This window comes from Acyrthosiphon pisum, chromosome A3 (assembly GCF_005508785.2).
Source record: "Acyrthosiphon pisum isolate AL4f chromosome A3, pea_aphid_22Mar2018_4r6ur, whole genome shotgun sequence".
In the NCBI taxonomy this organism is placed as follows: Eukaryota; Metazoa; Arthropoda; class Insecta; order Hemiptera; family Aphididae; genus Acyrthosiphon; species Acyrthosiphon pisum.
This window is the reverse complement of record NC_042496.1, coordinates 3,243,695-3,269,296: the sequence shown is the minus strand read 5'-3', so window position 1 is coordinate 3,269,296 and position 25,602 is coordinate 3,243,695. Positions and strand designations below refer to the sequence as shown.

Here is a 25,602-nt window from a genome sequence, read left to right as displayed (position 1 = left end):
CTGCAGTGGCTACGTAATTAGTACTCAGTTGTAGGGTCGTTGGGGGAGGACATATTTAATATTACAATAAATGTATATATTTTTCAAATTGTATACCTAACCTGTTATACTTTCTCGAATAATAATCGTACTTCTCAAATGCCAATTTATAATGACGCAAAGGCAACAAGCATAATGAATAGTACAAAAAAAATATCTTTGGGGATACGACACACATACCTCTCGGTTCTTCCTTCCATAGTTCCACTTTATGCTTCCACAGTTGCGTTATATTATGTGGTATTGTAAAATAATTATTATTATAAGTATAAACCTACGTATGATTTTCAGTGATAATGACCACCATTTCATCTTATAGGGCAAACAATAGAATGTAGAAAAAATTGTATGTATATATTATACAGGTTGTCTCACGAGGATTTACCTATTGCGATATCTCCTGAGATAATAAATATATCATAAATATGATTTTTTTTATTGGACTCACAGAGACAAGGACTACTCATATTTTATTTTTTAATTTAATTCAATTTTTTAGTAAAAAAGTTATTTTTTATTTTTGAAACAATTGAAGATGGCCATTTTATAGTTTATTATTGTGAAATGTTGATTTGTTCATTAATCTTATGATTTTTAATAATTTTTTTAATTCATTGGTAAAACGGAAAAAAAACAGTTTTTGTCCGGCCGCCGAGTCTTCCTCTACGGCTAATGGGTATATCCATCCTCAAGGCACACTCTGTAATATGTTCCTACCTTCATAATTTTCGTAATTTATTATTTCGTATTCTATTCATACGCTTATGGGCATACTATACAGAGTGATTTCAGGCTTGCCTTGTCTGTCCCTGTATTTAACTGATTTAAGTATAATTTCCAACCTATGTTATATGTATAAGTACTGTACTCTCTGCACTCACGGCCGTCACTATCAATAAATAAAATGAAAATATATAAATAGGTAGATAAACATTTGAAAAGATTACTAGATTAATAGAGCACCAGTTCAACACATATTTTATATTTTATATGATATCTGTTGATTTATGACATAAAATCATAATCAATCTATAAATTCTATTATTATAACGTTAATTTATGTAAATATTTTGAATGTTGAATTTCTGCAGTTTTCATTGAGTAATATGAATTCTAATCGAAAATTTTAGACAGGTGTTTGAAGGTAAAATTTATATTTTACTTGGGCTGTTGTGTATACGAGAGCCAACAAGCGATAATGAGACACTATATAATGTGTATGGAACCATTAGAGTATTATTATTATTCCTCTCGGTGCAGCAAGCTTTGTCTGTCGTTTATATCTTCTACATACATGTAACCGATATTGCTACATTACTGTATACAGGTATATACCACCACCACCGGCAATAATAATGATTATTATTTCGAATTAACTATTTCTATTACTTTTTTTTTTTTGATTATTTCTACACCACAATTTTTTTATCTGCTAATGACGTTTATTAGGTTGGTATATCTAACGCAGTGCATTTATATAAACCACAAAAGATTCTAGTATTCATCAAATTCAACTCTGCAGACTGTATATGACTGTAGGTATATAGGTAGTACGTATAAGGTCTCAGAATCGTTTTATTATATATATATATATATATGCATCTAAACATTTTATTTGGAATTTATCAATAGAATTGTGCAGCTGTATAACATAGCTATATAACAATACTCTATCTCAAGAAAATATAATAATATAAAAACAATTCTATTTTAGATTCTGAACGGATCGATGAATATGTATTGATCTTACAATGGCGTGTGTTTTTTTATTTTGTTTTGTCATTTTTTGGGATAAATTCTTCAATTTTCTTCAACAACATATTTTCTGGTAGAAAATTAAATAAAGTTGGTACTTTGTGGGAGGGGGAGAGGGGGTTGAAAATTAAAAAATTCACAATTTTTTTCAAAATCGTTAGGAAAAACAAACATAAAATTAAGAAAAACTGAGATTTTTATATTAAACCAGTTTTCTAAAAAATGTAATTTGATTTTTTAGTGAAACTAAAAAAAACTAAATATACCTAGATGAAATTTTCACTGAATTTTTAAACTAGCAATTTCTATTCACCATAAAATTTCGATATATTGTGACTCTTTTAGACTATTTATAAAAAATTTTTGAGTTTAATTAGTTTTTTTTTAAACTATTGTGGATACAAAATTTTTCGATCGTTAAAAATCTTCAAAATGTAATGCAACATTCCACATAAGTTAATGTTAGGGAAAATTAAAATAAAAGTTGTGCATCATAATTTTTATTAGCGTTAAAATGGTGACAACATATTATACCAAAATCACGAAAACTTGTGTATTTGACACGAAACTTAAAAATGTTTAAGAAATTAATTTGTAATCTACCCACTTAATTTTTCATCTATATATTCGTATTAGTTTTTTTTTAAATATACGTTTATAATTTATGGTCAATTTATACTCTAAAAGTATTTTCTAAAATATACCTATAGGTATATTATAATATTATTGTAATCGTTTAAAAATTTAATTGGTTGGCATGTAAAAGATTATTTTATTTTTACTTTTTAGTACATATTAATTATTAGTTATGACTAGTATAAGTCTTTCGTATAGTGCCTGCACGCTTTGGTTCACAATAAATAGAATTCGTATACAATTTTTGCTGAAGCATGATAAATATTAAATATAATATTCTGCCTTATCATTTTCATTTCAATATTGTATAATACAACATATGACAGTTTTTATTTTGAAAATAAAAAAAAGTCGAACAATCTCGTTACAATATTAAATAATTTAAACATTAACATTAAGTTTAATACGTCATGTTTTATCAATTTAAATCATTATAAATTTCGTTTCCGCGAATATGATGCCTGAATATCATTTAATTTAAACTATACCTACGTTTTGTATACACGTAAGTAAGCTTAGTAATTTATTTGTAAAATATTTTTTTTATTTTAAAAGTAATAATTCTGCAACCAGTTTCTGTTCTGATTTATCGAACTAGTTTTGTGCATGTATGTCTATATAATGACACCTATATAATATGTAATTTCTATTTGAATTTAAATTGTAATAAAATATAAGAACTCTTTTTGAAATTGAAGTGTGTGGGGCGTACAGCAATAAATGCAGTTCAAACACATTTGGCAATGGAACCTATATAGAAAAAGACAGATGTTTTCATACACAGTAAATAGGTACCTTGTGTAGTAAAATATAATCTGTTAGTATGACAAAATATTTACTGTAAAATATTTTTGAGAAATATTATTCGTGTTATATAATTTTTGTTTTCATTGAATAATTTTATTAATACTATGCATTGTATAGTTACGTAGTTTTATGTTTTATACTCATACATTTTTTTTTTAAGACTACTTAATCTACTTATTAAAATTTAAAAGAGACTAATAGTGTTAAATTATTATATACCTACTTATATTAATTTAGAAAATCTGAATACCATAATAATATATTAGGACTTAACATTATATTATTGATATTGGTTATTGATTATTGATTATAGTTGAACATTTAAATTAGGTTTGTCTTAAAATTTTAGATTTCAAGCTTACGTGCTGTTTATAATTATGTGCACGAATAATGCAAAGGGTTCTAGTTGTTGTAAATATTTGGGAAATTATTGAATTTTGACTCTGTAATTTTTACCTGACGATTAAAAATTCATAGTTTTTTTACCTTATACCTTTTTTAAATATTAATGTGTTAAATAAATTATGAAATGCTTGTTGGTTATTTTCTTCCAATTGTTGTTATGGGCAATGTTTACTTTTCTTACATTTTTACCTAAATATCTTTTAAACTCGTATACTTGTAGAACAATTATTATATTTAAATCAACATTACGAAATTTTAGTTCATGACAAATCGACTAACAATAAATTATGATCGTCAATATATTATAATAGTACGTGTGTTATTACTAATAAAATTTTGTATAGGTATAGTTAGCGCAATAATTATATTCCGTTGTCTCGTAATGATTAAAATGTATCAGGCTTGTTTGAGAAATAATAACCTTGTCCATCATAATATGGTATTAATATTATAGACACTATAGTCCACCATAGTATAGTATTATAGACACTATTACTCATTAGTACCTACTACATTTTACTTCAATTAATTTAATAAATTCATTAAGTAGGTACGAATGTATTGACAATGTTGTTAAATGTTTTTTAAAGTTGATTGTTATTGGAGTGCTATTACTCATATACAAACACTTATTAATTAATTATTATATATATTATCACTTATTAATAGTCAAGTACATATTTATGTATGCATTTTTTTAGGACAACTTTATAAAATATTTTAATATTAATGAATATAATAATATGATTGTTGTCTTTCATAATCAATTTGACCTAATATAAAAGTCTCAATACTAACTCAGGTACATACTACCTATAATATTTTGGTATTGCATGATTTGATGAATTGTTAAAACAATTAGTAATACATAAAGACTAATAGAAAATGAATCGCATAAATTTAAAAAAATAAAACTATATAACCTACTGTGCTGCAAAGAGAATTGGTATAGTTTGGCTGTATGTGTATTCGTTTACTAGAGTAGGTATATACAATATACATAGAACGTAGATATAAGTGGGTATGTTTTTACTTAATTTTCCTGGAATATATCGACTACGTTAGGTTTGGTTAAAATTCTAATGCTAAATTGCATAAAAAAATTGATTAATTTGTGGTTCACTATGGACCAATCACGGATTACTAAATCATGTTTAAGAGATTATTAGGTCACTATTGATTCCTTAATAAATTCAAATGTTTAGTGATTGGTTATGCAACCCAACAAAGGTATAATGAATGTAGACAACATTTGGGCATCAAGATCGTTAACCGCTATATATTTAGTTATATAGTATTAGTTGTATATTTATTACACCTACTATAATAGTACCTATATACTTACCCTACCCAATTATACTACCTTTGTGGGCTTCGATTTAATACCGACACAGATCAACTAAATACATGGTATATAATATATATAATGTATTAATATGTATATATTATCTTATATGAATAATACGTGAGTCAACAATGATATTATACAATATAATACCTACCTCCAAATTTGTTTTTAGGGCGGGGGCTATAATTCTCATATGTTTTCTTTATTAATCTATGTATGCATTTCCCCTACACCCCTCTATTATAAGTTGGTATATTTGCTAATGGCTTTTAATTTACATCAATATTAATATTTATACATAATATGTTTTCCAGTATGGTTTACCAAACATGTACACCCGACACCCTCGTTTTTTCTTTTAATAATGTATTTAATCAAATTCTGATTATTAACATTTTTAAACATATCTTCTTTAGAACACGGTTTTCGATTATTATTTAGATGTATAAGTACAAAACAGTTGCTCTCGTTCTCCGCCAATTGCATGCCTCATTTAAGAAAAAAAATTTCGTAACTTATTATCCAATTTATATTTAGGGGGCTAGCCTCCCCCATCTAGTTGCGCCCATCATCATAGGCGTTTTAAGCGTTTATAATATATATACTTAAAAAAGGTTGAACGACGTAATTTTATCAAAGTTTACTTTGACTAAAAAGTTACTATTACTGCTAATCCGCCGCAGGTGAATCTCAATTTTATTTATCCACGGGCAAGGCGAGGCAATACAGCTATAGTAGGTATTATATAAATTATAGTCATTACTATACCTACTATCATTATACTTACGTAGAAAAAAATACATATGAAATAACGGTCTTTTATGTAGAGGCGTATTTGAATTATACTGTCTATTCTTTCAAGGAATCTATGAATAATATATAGGTGACTGATGTGTATCTTACCTTGACGCGCCACCCTTGGCTGGTAATCCTTAGAAAACAGGAGATGCATTTTTCGGACCGGAAGTGATGATAGGCTCACAAGTATGCAAAACTAGACTCGTTTCACCGGAATTTCGTTGCACTTAGGAGGATGACGTCAGCGCACTGTATCCCCTTCTCGCCAACGCGAAACATAGACAAAACGCATTTACATATAATCATTTTTTTTGTTTTTATGTAATTTTACAGTAAAACACTTATTACAAAAATGATAGAGAATAATATTTTTGTGGGTATGACATATCGATTTTCTAAATATTGTCTCTAAACAATTTAAAAATCTTTTAAATTTACAAAAAAAAATTTATTTTGGAAGTCAATACTGCAAAGCCAAATAGTTATAAAATATAAAACCGATTCGATATTCCCTTAAAAATATTATCCTCTATAATTTTTGTAATGGGTGATTTTACTCTAAGATAACTCAAAAATCATAAAAAAATGATTTTATAGGTGAATGTGTTTTATCTATGTTGAGGGTGTCTGCGAGAGAGAAGACAAATATTGTGCCAACTTCCTCTTAAGTACATCACTATATTATATTATACTTACACGCTGACTAAAATACAGTTTGATAAACTATTGGACGTAAAGTAAACGTCAGCTGCCTATTTTTTGAGTTTGCACTAATCGTTATCCATGGAGTTTTTAGTGAATTTATGGGGGGGGGGTCGAGCGTACCCCTGGACCCCTCCTCAGGCGTGGATATTGTCGACCGAAATATATACTAAATTTTGAGTAAAATCCTTAACTATATTATTTTTACAGGCCTCGGGAAACAACAATATTATGCTGAGGTAAAATATTAATACTTTTTTTTACTCGGCCCAAGTTATTTGGTGCCATTTCTTATAGTTATAGTTAATTGGAATTATTGTACAATGCTTTTATATATATTGTAGCATAAAATACCTAATTATATTATTTATTATGGTCAAAATATGTATGTATAATAATATGGTGCACATATTTTAAGTCTGACATAAGACATTACCTCTAAATTCTTAAAGCAGAATATAACAATTTTTTTTCGAACATTTAGTTCCACTGAATTATGCTTAATTGTTTCTTTATACATGCAGCCACAGGGTTGATAACGGCAGGTTGGCTATTTGAGAAGTGGAATTTTCAAATTTTCCATAAATGTTGTAAAGATATCCATTACGCGGGTGGTAGGGAGCTATTTTTAATTGAAATTTCAGAGTCATTGATTCGGCACGGGGCTACAGCAGGGTACTTATCTACACCCACGTCCATTATACACGGTACCCACGTCATCGCCAATTTTGAATTCCGTTTTAGGGATGGAAAATGGTACAAATACGTTTTTGTGCCATCTGCTGCGTACCACGATCCACATGTATAATATTCGCGCTGCTAATCGTCTTTGTGGTCTCTCGCGCAGCTGACGTGGTGCAGACCGCTCTGCGATTTTTTTCAAAAATATATATGTGTCTCGTATGCGTGTGTGGAGGGGGAGTCCTATACATATGATGTTTTTCCAAGTTTATCTTTGTCAGTAAACTTTTTCCAATTGATAATATTTTTGAAATGTATTATGATTTTAGATAAATATTTTGTGTGAGAGTCGTACTTACAACTATTAATATACATTCCCTACTAAACTAAAAAAAAATAAATTTAATTATTGTTTTTGTATTATAGATAAATTCCAAATTTATGGCTCTCATTTATGCAAATATTTTAAAGTGAACTGTCTATACTTATATTTTATGCCTATAAAATTGTTATATACCTATGTATTAGTATTTATAGTATTCAAATCGTTTATAGTTAGGTTAATATTATAGGTAGACAGCAGGCAGGTAGAGGTGTATGTTATTTAGTAGACGATAATAATAATTTTTATATAATAATAATAATTTAGGAGATAATTGCATGATGAGACACCCTGTGTACTATCGCCATTGCCCGTATGACATATTATACGACCTTATTGGATCCGATCGGCGATCGGTCGCGAATGCGCATGAATAATAAAATGTGTAACAGTTGACGGATTCAATAGTAGTTTTAATATTATTTTATTATTATTTGTATTGCTTGAACTCACCTGAAAATGAATTCGTTCGAAAAGACGATAACAATAATATATGTGGTAATAATTATTACTTAGGTAGGTATTATAATAGTGCATATTCGGAAAATGTGATATTAAGTTGTGTTTGAGGTATACTTATAACTTATAAAATACATAAGTCGAATTTACTTTTATTACCTTTGAGATTCAAGTTATCGATGAGACTCGACTGTAAAATAGTACCTAATGATTTTCAGCCAATTAAAGTAATAATATAAATATTTTATGATATCGTTATGAATTATGATTGTTGAAGATCCATCTAATAATTTAAATTATTATCTTCAGATATTTTCATAAAGGTGTTTTAAAAATATTGAAACTTAGTCAACACTGTTAATTTATGTTTAAGCATTTGAAAGAACTTGTACTTTTCCATTCCATGTCACTGAATGGTCTTTTTTTCATTAATTTTTTCCATCATTATTTGTATAATGTATTTATTATAATATTTGGCTTTTCCGATGTCTAGTCCGAACGAAGTTTATGTCTTAGACACGTAGTAACATTGTTTATGAATAGCGATTTACAATCGGTGGTATGTTTATTTCATATACTTGTTTTGTGATATAAATATATAATATAATATCGGTAGTCGGTACTGTCGAACACATTGATTGTATTATTGTAAATAGTATTACATACTGAAATTTATAATCAACGGCAGTAATTAGTAATAGTTTTTGTCGTGTTCGACCGGTGAAAAAACAAACAAACAAATGAAATAATAAATAAAAAAAACCCGGTCGGTCGCACGATACGGTAATTGTACGTTTGCGAGTCGCCCACACTGTGGGTTCAGCTGTGCTCCGTCTGCTGTAGTGCGGTCGGATGGCGGGGACGGGGGGGGGGGAGATCGCACAATTCAACCGTTACGCGCGGCAGCGGCTGTGACGTTGGCGGTGGTGGTGTTACCGGCCGGTCCGCCAGCCAGCCATCGAGTGAGCGAGCGAGCGAGCAGCAGCACCGGCACCACCTCCGCCGCCACCACCATCACTACTATAGTGCCGACGACGGCCCAATCCGTTCGATATCAGCTGTTCCTTTGTGTAAGTGTCCGTCCGGCGGCCCCGATGCCGATCCGCCGCGTTCAAAACCCAATCGTCGTCGTCGTCTCCGACCGCGTACTACTGTCGCCGCCTCCGCCGTAATCGCGTGCCGTCGCGAGATACAAAAAATTGTATTACAGTATTTCACTTATCGCCGGGTCTCCGTCCGTCCACCGAGCCGATTTGGCGTCGTCGTTTTTCTCGATAACAAACAATAATTATTATTATTGAATTGCTATCGTCTGCTACTACCACCGCTACGACTAAATTGCCGTACAAGTCCCACCGGTACGTCAGTCGCCGGCGTTACCGTGCGTCGTCGGCAATCGCCAAGTCCGACAGACCCGACCGCCATGTACGGGACGTGAAAATTGCCAGTGAATTTTCCGAAATTTTTCCCAAGAGCGGCCGCTCCGGATCGCTACGAACGGTTTGCCCAGGAACAAGAGGAGGAGGAGGAGGTACGTACGACCCACTTGTTACGACGAGCGAGCGGCTGAGAGTTGCGATGTTAATAGGTAGGGATTCGTGTCGTTGAATTTTTCGGCGAGCGATTTTCGTCGTTTCGAAACCAAATCGTTTTTTTACGCTCAGTATGGCCATGCGAATTGTGTAGGTGTTGACCGATTAAAGCATAAGCTCCGAAATTGGTTCGGTTCTCGCCGAGTAACGATCTATATAATATTATTACGACGACCGGCGTTTGTGTTTCCCTTGAGGGTCTACTCGAATTTCCATTGATACCGTGATACCATTACTGGCAATATACGTAGGTGCCATAATAAAATGTTGACACAATTTTCTCGTATTTTTTTTCTTGCAAAATTACTCGATTCTTCCACCTCAGTTGACGATCCGAGTGGTTTGTATAGGTTACGGTATACGAATGCGTATCCAAACGAATTACATATTATGTCTAAATATTACTGTACTTTGATTTGAAAAGTTTCATTAATTTGTCATTTTATACGATAATAGTTAACCGTAATTTTCAATAGCACTTAGGTTAGGTAGCTACGTGTTCATTAATTAATATAATATGTAGGTACCCGATATCAACAGATTTTAGGTACACCTAGGTAGTCTATATATTATCAAAAATTAACTGTTTGAAATTTATAAAATATTTTTCTAAATGTACGATTGTTTCTTTGTGGTGTTTCTGTGGATAATATATTAATTTATATATTATAATTTATATATGGCCATGTAATTTATATCCAAGCTTGTACCTATGACATTATAATATGCTATCGAGTTTCTTCCGCAAATTTTATGTTTAAAACCAACATCGAAATACGATACTAGCGAGTATGCTGTCTAAAAAATATATATATATACGTAATGCATATATAATATACCTATATACATTATATTAAAATGTAAAATTAAAAAATTGTACAATTATTATTAATATTATTATTTATGTTTCTGATTATCGAAATCCAGACGTACCGAAAAACTAAATTTCCTTTGTGTACGAATGAAATACTGTTCTAACCCAAGCATTATTACGAGGCACGTTCATAATGATGACAAATTATGTCGAAAGAGAGAGAGAGACAGAGAGAGAAATCGATTAAAGCGTACAATTTTCCCGCGAGTTGGTTTTGAATCCGGAAAGAGATAAGTAAACCTCTGCAATTAAGATAATTTTGTAAATTTATTGTTATGGTTGAGAGCTGCGTTTAAGGACATTCAATAGTTATGACATGTGAAACTGAAAGACATTTGTGTTTAATTTAGTAACAAATTGTTTTGTCCTATAGGTCGTTAATGGTGGTGGTATACTGGTATACTATGTCGCATAAAAAATAAAACAATAAAATATTATACTTTATTTAACGGTTAACCCGCGAGGAAAATGTAGGTTATTGTTGGGTTTATTGCTAACAAAGCCATACAAAAAAACTTTTTCCAACGATATTATATTATGAAAAAAAGCTTAAATGCACTTAACCAATTATATATAAATACATTTTATGTACAGTTTATCAATACTGAAAATGGAAGTTAAAATTTTACTTTTGCATTTTAACTTTGATTTTACCTTCGGAATTGGAACAATTTATTATTTAAAAACTATAATAATTAAACTCTTTTTTTTTTTGCAGTAAATTAAAATTTCCTTATCTCTAATTTCGTAAAATATAGCTCAAAACCCAAAGGTCATAGCCACAAATATCGGATTACCTAATGGTTAACAAATAGTATGGATTAAATTTATTATAATAGGTACAATACATTTTTAGAATGTATCTGTGACTATGAGTTTTTAATTGTTTCCTAGGCTTAGAATATCCTTATCCCCCTAATTACACATAATAATATGTCATGTATTAACTATATAGATACCTAATTTTTATTTTCTGAACAATAATAATTTAGGTATAATATACCTAAGAATCCTAGTTGTATATTAAACTGTTATAATATATGTCAAATTACGCTAATTAAATACCTCCGTTTATAGTTCATCTTGGTTAGTATTTTGAATTGAAAATATATTCTCGTGGCTACTTATTGAGCTTGGATTATAGGTAAATGGTTTCCCAGACAACGTTATAGGATTTAAAAAATTTAAAAAATTTAATAATTTTACTTGAGCCCCTTCGCAAATTAAAAATATACTGTAATCGTGACTTACTAGTCTCTCTCACCTACTAAATACAACATATTTTTATTCCTTCCTCATCTACGTCTAGATAATATAGGTACACAGTTTAGATACTATATTCGGGGTATATTGGTGACTTCTCCTATCTAGCGATCCACGTTACGAATATATTCTGGTATCATAACTTTTTATTGAGCTTAAGCCAGGCAGCCATTAGCTGTTTTTTTTTAGTTTGTAGGGAGAAGGAACAGTTAGTTTAAACACGTTTGTTTGTGTGGCAAGGATTTGTAGCTAAAAATTCCGGGTGGGCACCCATCCGGGAAGTGGGAACTAGCAACACCGGCCGATACGTACGTGGTTGAGTGTACGGACCGCGCCACACTGCTCCACAATTAATAACTATTATTGTACCTAATGATTGAAGTATTGAACTTTTAAAACCATAGGTACCAAAATATTTGGTTATTATTGATTTTATTTTTTATAAAATAAACATTTTTGTGAATTTGTCATTTGTAGATGTTAAATAAAATGTTCAATGACAAGAAAAACTTAAATGTGATAAAAATGATAAACTGGTGTTTTATTATGTTTTAATTTATTGTATTCCATCAGGGAATAATTTGTAGTAAAATACCGATTATTAATTATTGCAATTTACAACCTAATTATCTGTTTTACTAGATGATATATTTCACACTTTTTTTTTATCTAGATGGTGTATGGATAGATTAGGTACATGAATGTTTGTTTATATTTTTATTTAGATAATTAGAAACTAACATTGCAATCAAATCCTATTCTGGCCAGCACTATTGTTCTATCAGCTCTATCATTTTCTACATACACACGCATTGAACTACACTCCTGACCGCTCCTTTACAATTTTATTTTTGTTTCTATTCGCAACGTATTTAACCTGCGGTTAGGTGATGAAAAAGACCACCAATTTATTTTTGCTGTCTCCGCCTATACTTAACTAGTGAAGGTGTATTCCATGCGTACCTACACTTCCACTGCTTTTGTCTAGTAGCCGATGTCATGAGGATACTTTCACAATTATATATAGATTATAGGTATATCGACATGTCGTATATATACGACATAATATATATATCATTTATGTATATGTGTGTGCGCGTGTATATGTGTCTCTCTTTCTATATTAAATGCAAATTGATAACATCGACAGTCGACAAGTACTAAAGAGATAAGGCCAAACATGGAAATGTGCAGGGACTCATAATATTGTGTGTATTAGCATACACTGTGCAGTATGAAATTAAAAAGTGTGTGGTAGTAATATCTGAATCATGAAATTTTGTATATTTAAATCGCATTATTAATAGGTATTGATTATAGTAGGTACCTATACAATGGCGTAGCCAAGATTTTAAAATGAGGGGGGGCATAGTCATAATATTAAAAATAAATACTCAATAATTAAGTAACACAATAGTAATTCATTTTTATGTTGTTTCAATGTTCCAATATGCCAATGGGGGACATGACCCACTGGCCCTCCCCATGGCTACGCCACTAGGTGTAGTGGGTACCTAGTTAATTAAGTACTAACGTTTGATTTATAGTTTATACTAAATTTTGTTTTAAATTGGGTATGGCTGTACGTCGGGTGCATCGTCAATAGTGATAATTAAGAATGTTCATCTATCTCAATGATTTGATGGAGAATAAACCTTGAAGTAAACAATTAATTTACCTAGTACTATATTTATTTTAATATTATGGTTTTGAGGAGACTTTACAGAAGTGCTTGAAATAACTTATGATAAAATACTCGCTATATTGAAGCAAAGAGACCTCAAATCTGATTTGTTTTTCAACTTAGTATAAAGTATTACTTAATATTTGTTAGTTAATGTAACCAAAATTAAGTTCAATAGTTCAAGACTGATAAAAATGTGTATTTATATTTAAGCAATTAAGTATTTCTAATTTATTTATTATATTTGCCTACTAGGATTATTTTATAGAAGTTATACACTTATACTAGAGTTCAAAAGTTTAAAATTATAAGGATCCGATGTACGTATTGTATTAACGTTTAATATAAAACTTTTATATAAAATGAATAATAAAAAAAAGACGTCGATTTTAAGTTTGCTTATTTTCAGGTATAAAATATCCGCGTCTTTGTATGGCACATAAAAAGTGTGCATAACATTTAGATATTTTAGTCCCTGCTAATATGGCATAGTGATGATTTCACCCAACAGATCCTCACTTGTAGTAGGTAAATACGAAATGTGTATTAAAATATATAATAATACAAGGAATATGTAAGAAATAAAATATCTATCACATTATCGTGACAAACTATTACCATTGAATATAATATACTCGATGCATTTACTAAATACTAATGCAACAATATTGTTGTTAGTACCCAATACTTGTGTATTAACAATATTATAGTAATAGAATTGTGTAACATAGTAGGTAATTACCTAATTATTCGTAAACAATATTTTGTTGATAAGGCCATCCAAATTCCTATATGTAGTATCAGTAATGATCTTTTGTATCGAATTATTTTGCAATTTTGACCTTATTAAAGTAACTTATTATACCATATGAAATTAGATTATAATATTTATTGTGTTTCAACGACTAATTATTATCTATGCATGATTTATCGATCACTAATAACCTTATTATAAATATATTACTACCTAAATTAATTATCTTAGAAGATTTGGTCAATGCATACTTTACAATTGGGGGATAATGCTTGAATTAAACTAATATGTTCAAAATTACTATTATAGTATGCAAGGAATAATGTGGTCATTTAATTGAATGTTTTCTCAAACGAATGTTAATTTTCAAGGTAGGTAGTAAATTTGCACCATTTTGTGAACGGTTAATTACATTTTGTTATTAATGATGAAAGGTTTACTTCCGTTTGAACACAGATAGTCAAATACAACACTTTAATACGAGTAAACGTTGCTCTTAATCGACAAAACATTTTACAAGAGTGACCAAGCTATATGAACTTCCTTAGCTTACAATTGTTCATTGTAAATCGGCTATTTGCCTTTACATTAGTTAATATTTATATTTATAATATATTCCATTTTTCGTTAAATTTTTTTAGAAAATTGAAATGTTAGTATTTCTCTATCGATTTTTTTTGTAATATTAGGACAAAATTGAACACTGAAAAAATAAAAAGTTGTTGCATTTAGTACCCATATTATATAAATAAATAATAATTTCTATTAAATATACAAAATATAGTTATTGTTTATATCAATGATAATACGTAAATATGTAATTTAAAGTTCGAAGATACTTTATAATATGACTAGGCATAATATTATAACTATATTTAACTAAAAAATGTTTAGTACCAATAGTCCCTTAGTAAACATGAAGTGTATACATCTAATGTAAATAAAATTATAATATGTAGAAACGCATAGATAATATATAATGGATGGGCCATGTGTATATCAAAAACATAGATTTAGATGATATTAGTGATGACGAATTATCTTATTTGGAAAAATATAGTTGTTTAATATCTAGTTTATTTTCTAACAGGATAGTTATAGTTAACGTTGCTCTTAGAACCAATATTATTTAATGTTGAAGAGAGTATCTCATATTATTTCAGTTAGGTAACTAATCTTTTTAATATTTTTATATTTTGAAATAAATGTTAATCTTTAAACATTTATCAATGTATGACATATTAATGAATGATGATCGTATATTTAAGCATTTTTCCCGTTATTTACTTAGTAAAAATATGACTTTATGTAATTTTACATGTACACTAAAATTCGTGTTATCTATTGATGGGTAGGTACAAAATGTTAATATTTTTGATATTTATGTATACCTTATGCTCGAGCGTAAGTACAATTTTAATTAGAATTTTAGCCTAATATAATAGGCAATTATGTAAAATATAAACGTGGATTAAAACAATGAGTAAAATTAATTTCTATGCAATATTTTACGTTTGGTTGTTCGGAAGCTTACTTAATGCAATTGGAAGACCTTGATATAATGATACAACTAAATCTTGTAGAATATTTTTTTTCTCATCCAATTAATTTTTTTTTGGTGATATATAACAATGGAAAAAATGTAATACCTGTTAAAATGTTATTGATCAATCACATTTAATTATATTAAATTATTTTCTATATATTTATAAATGTAGTAAAACATTATACATTTTTATGATAGGTAATTTATGTTAGGCAACTTTAATTCAAATATTGTATTACCAGGATGCATCATTACTTTAGTGGAGATATTTTAAGATGTTAAGATAAAGTTTTAGTCTTGTAGAAAATTTTAAAATATCAAAATTCGTAAATAAATTTTTTGCTTGCATTTCTTAAAAATATATTCAATATTTTTTCATTAGAAATTAAAGAGATTGAATGCGTGTTTCATTTAAATACGATAGAAAGTCAGTTTTTTTACTGTGTTTATTCTCGGCCTAATTTGTTGGATAGCTTAAAATTAAAAATACTCAAACACAGTATCTTTGTGTTTGCGCTAGAACACACACTCACCCACATATATTTATAATAAATATTTGTGAACGTGGCATATCGTATTGAACTTCGCCCACTAACTGAGGAAAACGTTGAGCAAAAATAGACAGTTTATTATTGTGAAAAACTAGTATATTATTGTCTATATAGCCGAATAGGCCTATCGAGAAACCAATCACGCGTAATACTGCCAACGACCACGAAGGTCTGGCATGTGAATCATCGTCATTTTATAAAATTCGGATCAAAAATTTAAAATTTAAATCACCGACCACGTTTTTTTCACTTGTTTATATATAATATATATCAACTGCGATTTATGTTTGTATGGTACAATTCTCCGCACATAATTAAAATAATTAATTAATAAACAATAATAATTATTGCACTGTAAAATGTAAAGTGGGACCCACGTTAGATGACGCGCACTATAGATCGATGTACAGGGCGTGGGTGTGGAGTGTGGACAATATAAGACGATAAATACGTATTGAGTGATAAAAGTCTTGCGATCGTGACCCTGGCGTGTGGGTTTCGAATAGGCGCTATGTCACATTTCGATTAAAAACATACATTTTAGTAGACTTACCTCTTGCATGTTTCTCCAAATCTTGAAATTTGGTTAAATTCCCCAGCCTGGTGTATGCTTAATTGCAACAAACTCTTCTCCACATTCTTAAGGTACGTGGGCTGTGGGCACAAGATGTATCTATAGGCATTTCTAAAGATTTTGTATCTGGGAGCTTTTAAGTCAAGCACCTGTCATTTGAATTTTGTCTGATTTTTTTAAATAATATGTACATATCTACAAAATGTATAAAATATTGGACTATGCATAGTCAATTTATGTGTCACATAACACATAGTTTAACATGTTTTAGTGAAATATAAATTGTTTATGTATACAGGCATAATTATTACTCTAAATTATTAGTTTTAAAATGTTATATGAAAATATGAAATCCTATTTTGTATATTTCTGGAGAAATATAAGCATTTACTACTGATTTATCAGGATTGTACTTATAGTAAAAAGGGTAGCGAAGCAGATATATGAGCCGATAAATATTAATTACTAGATAAGTATTGCTTAAAATTCTGATTTGACCACGTAAATGCGCTATTACAACATCATACTTAGCGCACACGACTGAAGCGTGGTTATATTTTCGAAATCTTACATTCGCGATGCACGGGTATCCGTATACAGTGTGTGTGTGTGTGTGTGTGTGTGTGGTACTATAAATTATTTTATATTTGTTAACATCTCGAGTGCTGGTCTGATTGCATAACAATTTATTATTGCCCGTTATTTTTTATTGGTTCTGTACATTTTTTTTTGCTACGAATCAGATGGGCCACTGCTCTACCACCAGCCACCGTAATGTGTCGATAAGTAGGTATATTGTCTAATTATTGAGAGTCATCGTTCGTTCGATAAATGTACTTACTTGATCTTATAAGTTGATCGCCCGCCCGTGTGTATAATATGGTATATATATTATATTATACAGGTACCTAATCGGCATTTTTTGCTACTTATCTCAATTATTACGGTACCTGTATTATATATAAAATATAATATACCCGTATCGCGTTTTTTACTATTAAAATTATATGCCGTTCATAAATATTTAGGTCTTTATTATAAATGAGTATATTATAATATTTTTCTCGTGCCATTATTTCACGTTATCTTTTATCCGTATTAATATTATATTTATTATATTGTTACTTTTAATAATAAGTATTATATATTTATATACACTAATGAATTTACGGTAGTTGTCAATTATAATACTAAAATCTCGCGGAAAAAATGTCTTTATTAGGTAAATTGATTGAAAAAGATATGCTTATTTTATTTTTTTTACATACAACGAGTTTTATCTTGGACTGAAATACATTGCAAGATTCTTTGTCATTAATTATGTGCCAACGACATAAAATATTAGACGATTTGCATCAAAAATTTAATTTAAAATGATTTAATGTATTGATGTTTGTTCTTTGTGTGTTCAATTGTTTTGAGTTGGGCTAAGAATAATAACTTCCTAGTTTTGAAATATATGTTCAGAATACGGTCAGCGTTTTCGATTATTCCGGTACGTGTTAAAAAATGAAATAGTAAAAGTAAACAAAAACCGTGTCCAATATTTTGTTTCTGGCGATAGTAGAATATATATATGTACGTATATCGTATTTGGTAACTTTTAGCCTATCCATGGTATTCGGGTTTCAATACTATTTCTCTATAAATTGACGTTATCACTTATTGGTGCATTGCGTTATTATGAAGTTGCACACTTGCAAGCTTGATAATATAATTTTAATAATACGATATGAAAAAAACGTCGCCGTCTAAATCAAATAAAATATATTATTACTTACTTTGCTTCGAGGTTGACCTCGATGAAATCCGTGCGGTCGTCAAGAGATCATAATTCTGTTGTAAGCAATAAGTTGTTACCTTCTTTGTAGTAGACGGAACGCTGCAAAATGCATGTGCGCTGACCCGGCGGGGAGGCACGTCTTATTAGTTATTAGTTATTAAGTTATTATCTATTGTAATCAATCTCTGTCCGTCTCTCTCGGATATGCACATGCACATGAATTAATATAATATAACACGTCGAGGCCTGGTGACTATAACTATATATGTATTTAAGTACATAACGTTATGCACTCGTACCGTCGCGCACCATTTTTATAGATATTAGTCTCGATGCGTCATAAATTCGTCCTTGGAGTTGATTGATCACAATGCATTTTGATTGCACTCCGACTGCCTAGCCACTCCTATACCTATAATATACAACCATGGCACTGATATATTACGATTTTATCGTATGCCGTTATTATAGTTTAGTGACGTTTAATGATGTGCTAATAATTATTCTAAAGATTAATAACGCTGATGTTGTGGTAGTGTGTCTTTTATAGTTATTTAAAATTCACATTTTTAGTAGTGTCAATGGAAATTATGTTGGGGTTTGTTAGTTATTGGTTACAAAATCTTGACCAACTTATTTTTTTAATTGGCTACACGACTATTTGTATTGTGCTATTATTATTCATTATAAAATAGTAAAATAAGTTCTATGATATTACACTCGATTGTACAGTGTAGACGTCAACGATATAAATTTACATCAGAATATTTCCAAATTTTAACTTAGTGTATTTCCCCGATTCGTAATAATAATAATCTATTTTAATAATAACATACAAAGATAATCATGTACGACAAAAATAATAATTGTCCGCCATGTATATCTTATCTCAATTCTAAATCTTATCTTAATTTTTCATGATCACAATGTTCCCGGTTTCAATCGTCTACTAAAAATACTGAAATACTTGGGCCAGTTTATTGTGGGATGGTGATTAGCGGTAATCGATTGTTAATAGACAAGTAGACGACAGTCGTGAGTCGATACTCGTCAGTCGTCAGTCGTCAATCGTCATTCGATAACCGAGATCCTTTTTTCGTCTTCCTATAATAAGTATCGTTTTCTTGAAATCAAAAATTATATGCACTCTTGACTAAGTAAAATTTGATTTACAGACTATGAGCCCTCGAAAATTTAAATTGGAAAGTTATTTTGTGTTAAAAATAAAAATTATTTTTCTCTCTAAAAAAACGTTTTGTATTCATTCGTCTGAATTGGAACTGAATCATTTTTTTATTTCATAACGTGTAACTCGCGTAGGAATTGCAATTTATTTTAATAATACTTAATTTTAGAACAAAACCGTGGCTCGATCACCATTACCCGAATAATACATAACATTTTAGAAGTTGAATTTGCCGTTATTCGATTTGACTATTGAACTACAGTTTATGTTTTAAATTTGTAAGTATGATGTTAATAGTTGTATCATTGAAATTATTCAATCTACGCGTCGTATTTATCTTGAAATGTACTATACGTATGCATATTTAGTTTTTGTAATATCTTTTTATAACAATTTAAATGTGATCCTTCTAACAGCGATCCTGTTTTAATATGCTAATATACGTAAATGGTTATATTTAAATCCTATTATATTATTCTATATAGATTTTTATATTTAGAATAATTACCGGGGGAAAACCTTAAATTGGCGTTACTGTAATTCTCAAAGGGCCTTTTCCAACTGAAAATAATTTATGAAATCTTTCTACTTCTACTCTATAATTACTAACAACACATAGGTAATACAAGTTTTGAATTATTTAGGTATTTTTAACAATTTGTAATTACAAGATCTATAAAAAAATTATAATATAGGAATGTTATTTATTGTTATATCCTAACGTATTTTTTCAAACACAACTTACAGTATTCCATAATATGCGACATAAAAGTTTTGTTTGAATTTTTTTATTGAAACTTGATCGTTTTCGCCTAATTGTGTTCCTAACCTATATGATGTATTGCGTAAATATATACATATATAGGTATGGTATCCATATTTTTTTCATACCTACTGTTTATATACTTAGTGTAGTAGGTAGGTACTACAGTTTTATTACAAAAACTATAAATGTTACTTATTTATTTAATGTACTTTTTTATATCACAGATGTTCTGATTAAAAAGAATCCATTTTTATTTGTCGATGAATTAATGTTTTTTATGGTCTATTGTATTAATATTGAAAGTAAAATACTTCTATAATCGTGCTTGCTACTCAATTCACTTTACTGACTACCTCATAATATTATGTGGATTAAACTAAATTTGCTATAGAGTTTTAAACTGTAATTTAAATCATATTTTCTATACACTCGTACACAATTTCAGTTAACAATTTTCAAATATTAAAAACTTAAAAACAAAAATGGTCGTTTATAAATGTTTAATTTTTATATGAATCCATTAGACTAACACAGATCATAGATTTTGTTTATGCAAACGAATATAGTCCATGTTTTTTATGTTGAGGTAGGTTTATTAATATTCAAAACGACTGATTTAAAACATTTTTTAGCTGAATTTGCGTTTTTGTTGACACAATATCATTTTATTTTTTAAGCATGTCGTTTCTTGGTATAAAATTCTTCTATGAAACTAGTAAAAGAATATGAATAGTCAAAATTCCGACTTAGAAAATACCATTAGGTGTCATTTGTTCCTGGCTGAATTGTTTGAATTATTATTGTTTACTATATGTTGTCTTACTCTATTATTGCAGTCTATAACTCGAGATAAATGTCAAGTACAAGTCTGGGCTTACCTCGGTGACTTCAGAATATTCACTACCAATAAGAAAATTCCAGGCGCCCCTTCAGCACACTGCCTATGTTTAGTGCCTGATAGTGGCATAAAGCGGTACATTGCGTGCAGTTCCATTACAACGCAATCTTATTGGATGTGCGCTATGAGATTGTCGAAAGTGAGTATTAAATTATTTTGTTAAATAAATAGTAGGTAATTGATTGCTTAAAATATATTGACTTAATACATCTGTTTGTTGTTATGTAGTATGGAAAGCAATTAAGAGACAACTACAGATCATTTGTGAAAAAGCACAACGATGCTAATGAATATGAGTACAATAAGAAACCATTGCCTAATGAAAGCGTACGGTCCCACGTAGCTATGGACTTTTCTGGAAACGTTGGTCGTATTGTAGAAGATCCCAAAGAAGCACTTGCCATTGCTCAAGCAGAGACTGGTAGTGTGCGGCGAAGCTGGAGATCCAGTGGTCGAACTACTCCTGGTCTTCAAGCAGCTGTCACAAAACTTGAAAATGATATTCACTTGTCTCAGCCATGGTATCATAAAAACATGAGTCGTGATCAAGCTGCGAATGTTCTTCATGCACTTGGGAACAAAGATGGGTAAGTACACATCATTTATTTATAAAATAATAACTATTTATCTTAACTTATCTAAAAAAAAAATTGCAGGGTGTTTTTAATACGAGAGAGCAAAAGTAAATGTGGATCGTATGTACTATCATTCAAATGTGGTGGTAAAATTATCCATACACCTATTGTAACGGTATGTATTCAAATTAATTAATTTCCTCTTTATTTTATTACAATTAGTCAAATTTTAAAAATATTTTTACAGCAAATGGATCCACTTAACGATCAAGTTTGTTTTACGCTAGACAACGGTGTGATCAAATTTTATGACCTTTTACAACTAGTAGAGTTTTATCAATTAAATGCAGGTAGTCTGCCAACCCGACTGATGCACTATGTTGTCCAAGTACCAGTCGTACCAGTCACCAAATGAAATTTGCATTAATACAATGCACAGACAACATACACAGTTCCTGTTGACACAAAATATTCTCATCCAAAAGGTGTGTGACCTATAAAATAATGACACAATTCTACAGGTAAAATACCTACGGTTTAGGTATTTTAATTATCTCGACCATCAAATTACTAATTATTTATCTTTTTCTTTTTTCTCTTTTCTTTTTCCAACATACCATAATGTTATTGAAAAAAATTTGACTGAATCGTTAAAAACATCTACCGTTTGCACTGTTCGAACTCAAAAATTTTTATATTTCTGTGTTACAATTAGTTATTAACGTGTAATCCTAATGGATATAATAATTTTGCGCGATCAGTTCCTAGATTAACTAGTTCGTAACATTCAATCAAGCACCTTTAGGACTTATAATTTAATTGTAATATTAGAGAGAATAATAATAATAATAAAAAAATCATTAATAATATTATTGTCATTAAAATAATATAATATTTATATTGTGATAATTTTTGTCTTGCATTTAAGCGTGACAGACCAAATATTTAGCATGTAAGCATACCTTATAATAAATGGTAATAACATATTCTATTTAACTTATTTAACATGGTATTCAGTAGTCAATGTAAAAGCAATAATAATTGTTATTATGAACTTTGTAAGATCCTTTAAAAAACAAAAAAATTGAAAAGTAGTTTATGACATATATTATGTGTGTGTATTTATATATATTATATATGTTTATATGTATCTATAGATAGTGTGGACTGTTATTTTTCTCAATAGCTCATTTAGCTAACACGAGAAAATGGAAAAATACTATTGTCCACTCTGAATACTTTATGCATGTTAGTAAAGCAAGCAGTATCTACCTTCTATAATATAGCATATCAAAATGAATAAACACTGTATACAGCCAGCTCTTAAAATAGTAGTAAATCATATTACCTCTATGATACCATTTTAATCATATCTGTATGTCACACAATTGTTTAACCATTTAATAGTTTTTAAAATAACTATAATATTTTTTCATGTATTCTTATCATTATTTTTGTAAAACATTTTGAGACGTGCATGGTATGGTTGGTAGATAACTTTTAACACCTACTAGTTAACTTTTTGTATTGTATTCCATCTGAAGAGTGAAGACTAAAGTCAAAGCATTGTATCCTGTTTTACTGCTCACATTGTAACACTTTAATATCCAATATTATAATATATACCGTACAGATATGATCTCAAATTCTTCTCCCGTGGTAATATACTATTTTCCTTTCAAGATGTGGATTACCGTTAGGTATTATTAAATATTTATTTGTTAATAGAATAATAATTTTAAGACACACACTTTATCATGATATATATAATAATGTAAAATATGAAAGCTTTCATACAAATATATTTGAATGTATGTATGTATAAACCTTTGTGCTGTTGTTATAATTATTAGTTTACAAAATTCCCAGTATTGTAATTTGACATTTATGCAATAACTACTAAAAAATAAAAAAATAAATAACATAGGAACAATATAATTGTACCTAATTAATTGTGATGTACAAATAAATATAGTTGTTAATACATACATGCATGCACATACCTATTGAATTTCAGTTCTAAATGTCTATACTATACATGTGACGTGTATTAATGGTATGTGTTTGTTTGTTTTCATGAAATTGAGTATATATTTATGTATTATGAGTATAAAAGTATATTATACATATATATATATATATATCAAGCAATCAATAGGTGATGACATTATTAATATTATAAAAGTTGATTCCATACTCCTTTCAAGGTGATAAAATTCATATATATGTGGAAACAAATGTGATAAGCGCAGTGCAATTAAATAAATATATACATGCGATAAAAATAATATTCTTTTTCACAATAATTATAACGTTTAGAATATATATATAACAATAAACAAAAAAAAAATTATATATTATTATCAAGTCAATGTTTATGTGATCATTAAAGTACAAAAGACCCATTAATTTTAATTTATTTTTTTCCCTGTAGAGTATTACAATTATTATTTTATTTTGATTAATTTCAAAAAAAAATACGGATTATGGTATGGTCGTGTTTTGTATATCGACATTTTGTGTTCCTACGAATTGTTATTATGAAAAAAAATTGTATAATTATATTGTATGATTATTATAATTTTTAATTTATTAATTTTTACAATATCTTACTTTCAATGATGTATCATGTATTGTAATTCAATAATGTTTAGTTGATAAGTATTATTTAAAAAGAAATTATATTATTGTATTATTTGTATTTTGATAAAACTCTGCTCCCTCCCTTCCAATAGTTAATTTTTATAGACAATCAAATCCTAAACAGTTTAAAAATAAAACTACTATTATATTATTTTTTTTTCCATATGATATTGTATTTAATTATGAAATAGAAAATACAATATAACTTGTTGTGATTTTGGTGCGTGTAAATGTTATAAAAAAAATCTGTACATTGATATGTCTAGTGCAAACTTTAGATTCGATGAACAATAATGAAAATTATGAAATGTAATTTTTTTAACAATGCATGTTTTCTTTATAATAATAATATGAAATATCTAACTTGGATTTCTGTATAGATATTAGATTTAAATAAAAAAAATTCAAAAAGTATTGAAACTTCTATAGACGCATCTTTGTACAGTTTTTTTTACTTATTATTTATTTTTGTATTATATTAATACAATGTTTGTATATTTTCTATTTACGTTTAATCAAGATATTGCGTTATAACATAACCAAACAGAGTTCATGAAATTTGGATGGTTCTGTCATCTAATCTTTGACCTCATTGAAAAAAATAGATACAACTGTATCATTAATTATATTGATTATTAATAGAGGAAGCAAATGCATAAGTAGATAAAAATGTATGAAAAAAAATTGTTATGTTAATAATCTCTTTTTCTCTGTCTCACTCTCAAATACACATTTACACAGGAAGAATTATCAAAAAATCGTGCATTTCCCCACAGTTAATTTGTGTAGTTTGTATTATAATGATGTGTTTCAAGGGAATTAATCAATCCATGCACATTTTTATCACTAATATGAGGGCATTGCGTAGTGCGTAGTAATAAAGTACATAAAGTGCACACCA

General features: G+C 29.0%; 1 protein-coding gene across 5 annotated transcripts in view; it reads left to right on the top strand.

The window, feature by feature from the left end:
* LOC100162217 (growth factor receptor-bound protein 14) overlaps positions 1-24,759 on the top strand; it is a 106,136-nt gene extending 81,377 nt beyond the window's left edge. For all 5 annotated transcript variants that reach the window (XM_001943166.5, XM_008188572.3, XM_008188573.3 and 2 more), the window contains exons 8-11: positions 21,422-21,622; positions 21,712-22,070; positions 22,140-22,233; positions 22,306-24,759. In XM_001943166.5, the coding sequence (XP_001943201.2) occupies positions 21,422-21,622; positions 21,712-22,070; positions 22,140-22,233; positions 22,306-22,473 (822 nt within the window). In that variant the 3' untranslated portion in view covers positions 22,474-24,759. The remainder of the gene's footprint in view (positions 1-21,421; positions 21,623-21,711; positions 22,071-22,139; positions 22,234-22,305) is intronic.
* The last annotated feature ends 843 nt before the right edge of the window (positions 24,760-25,602 follow it).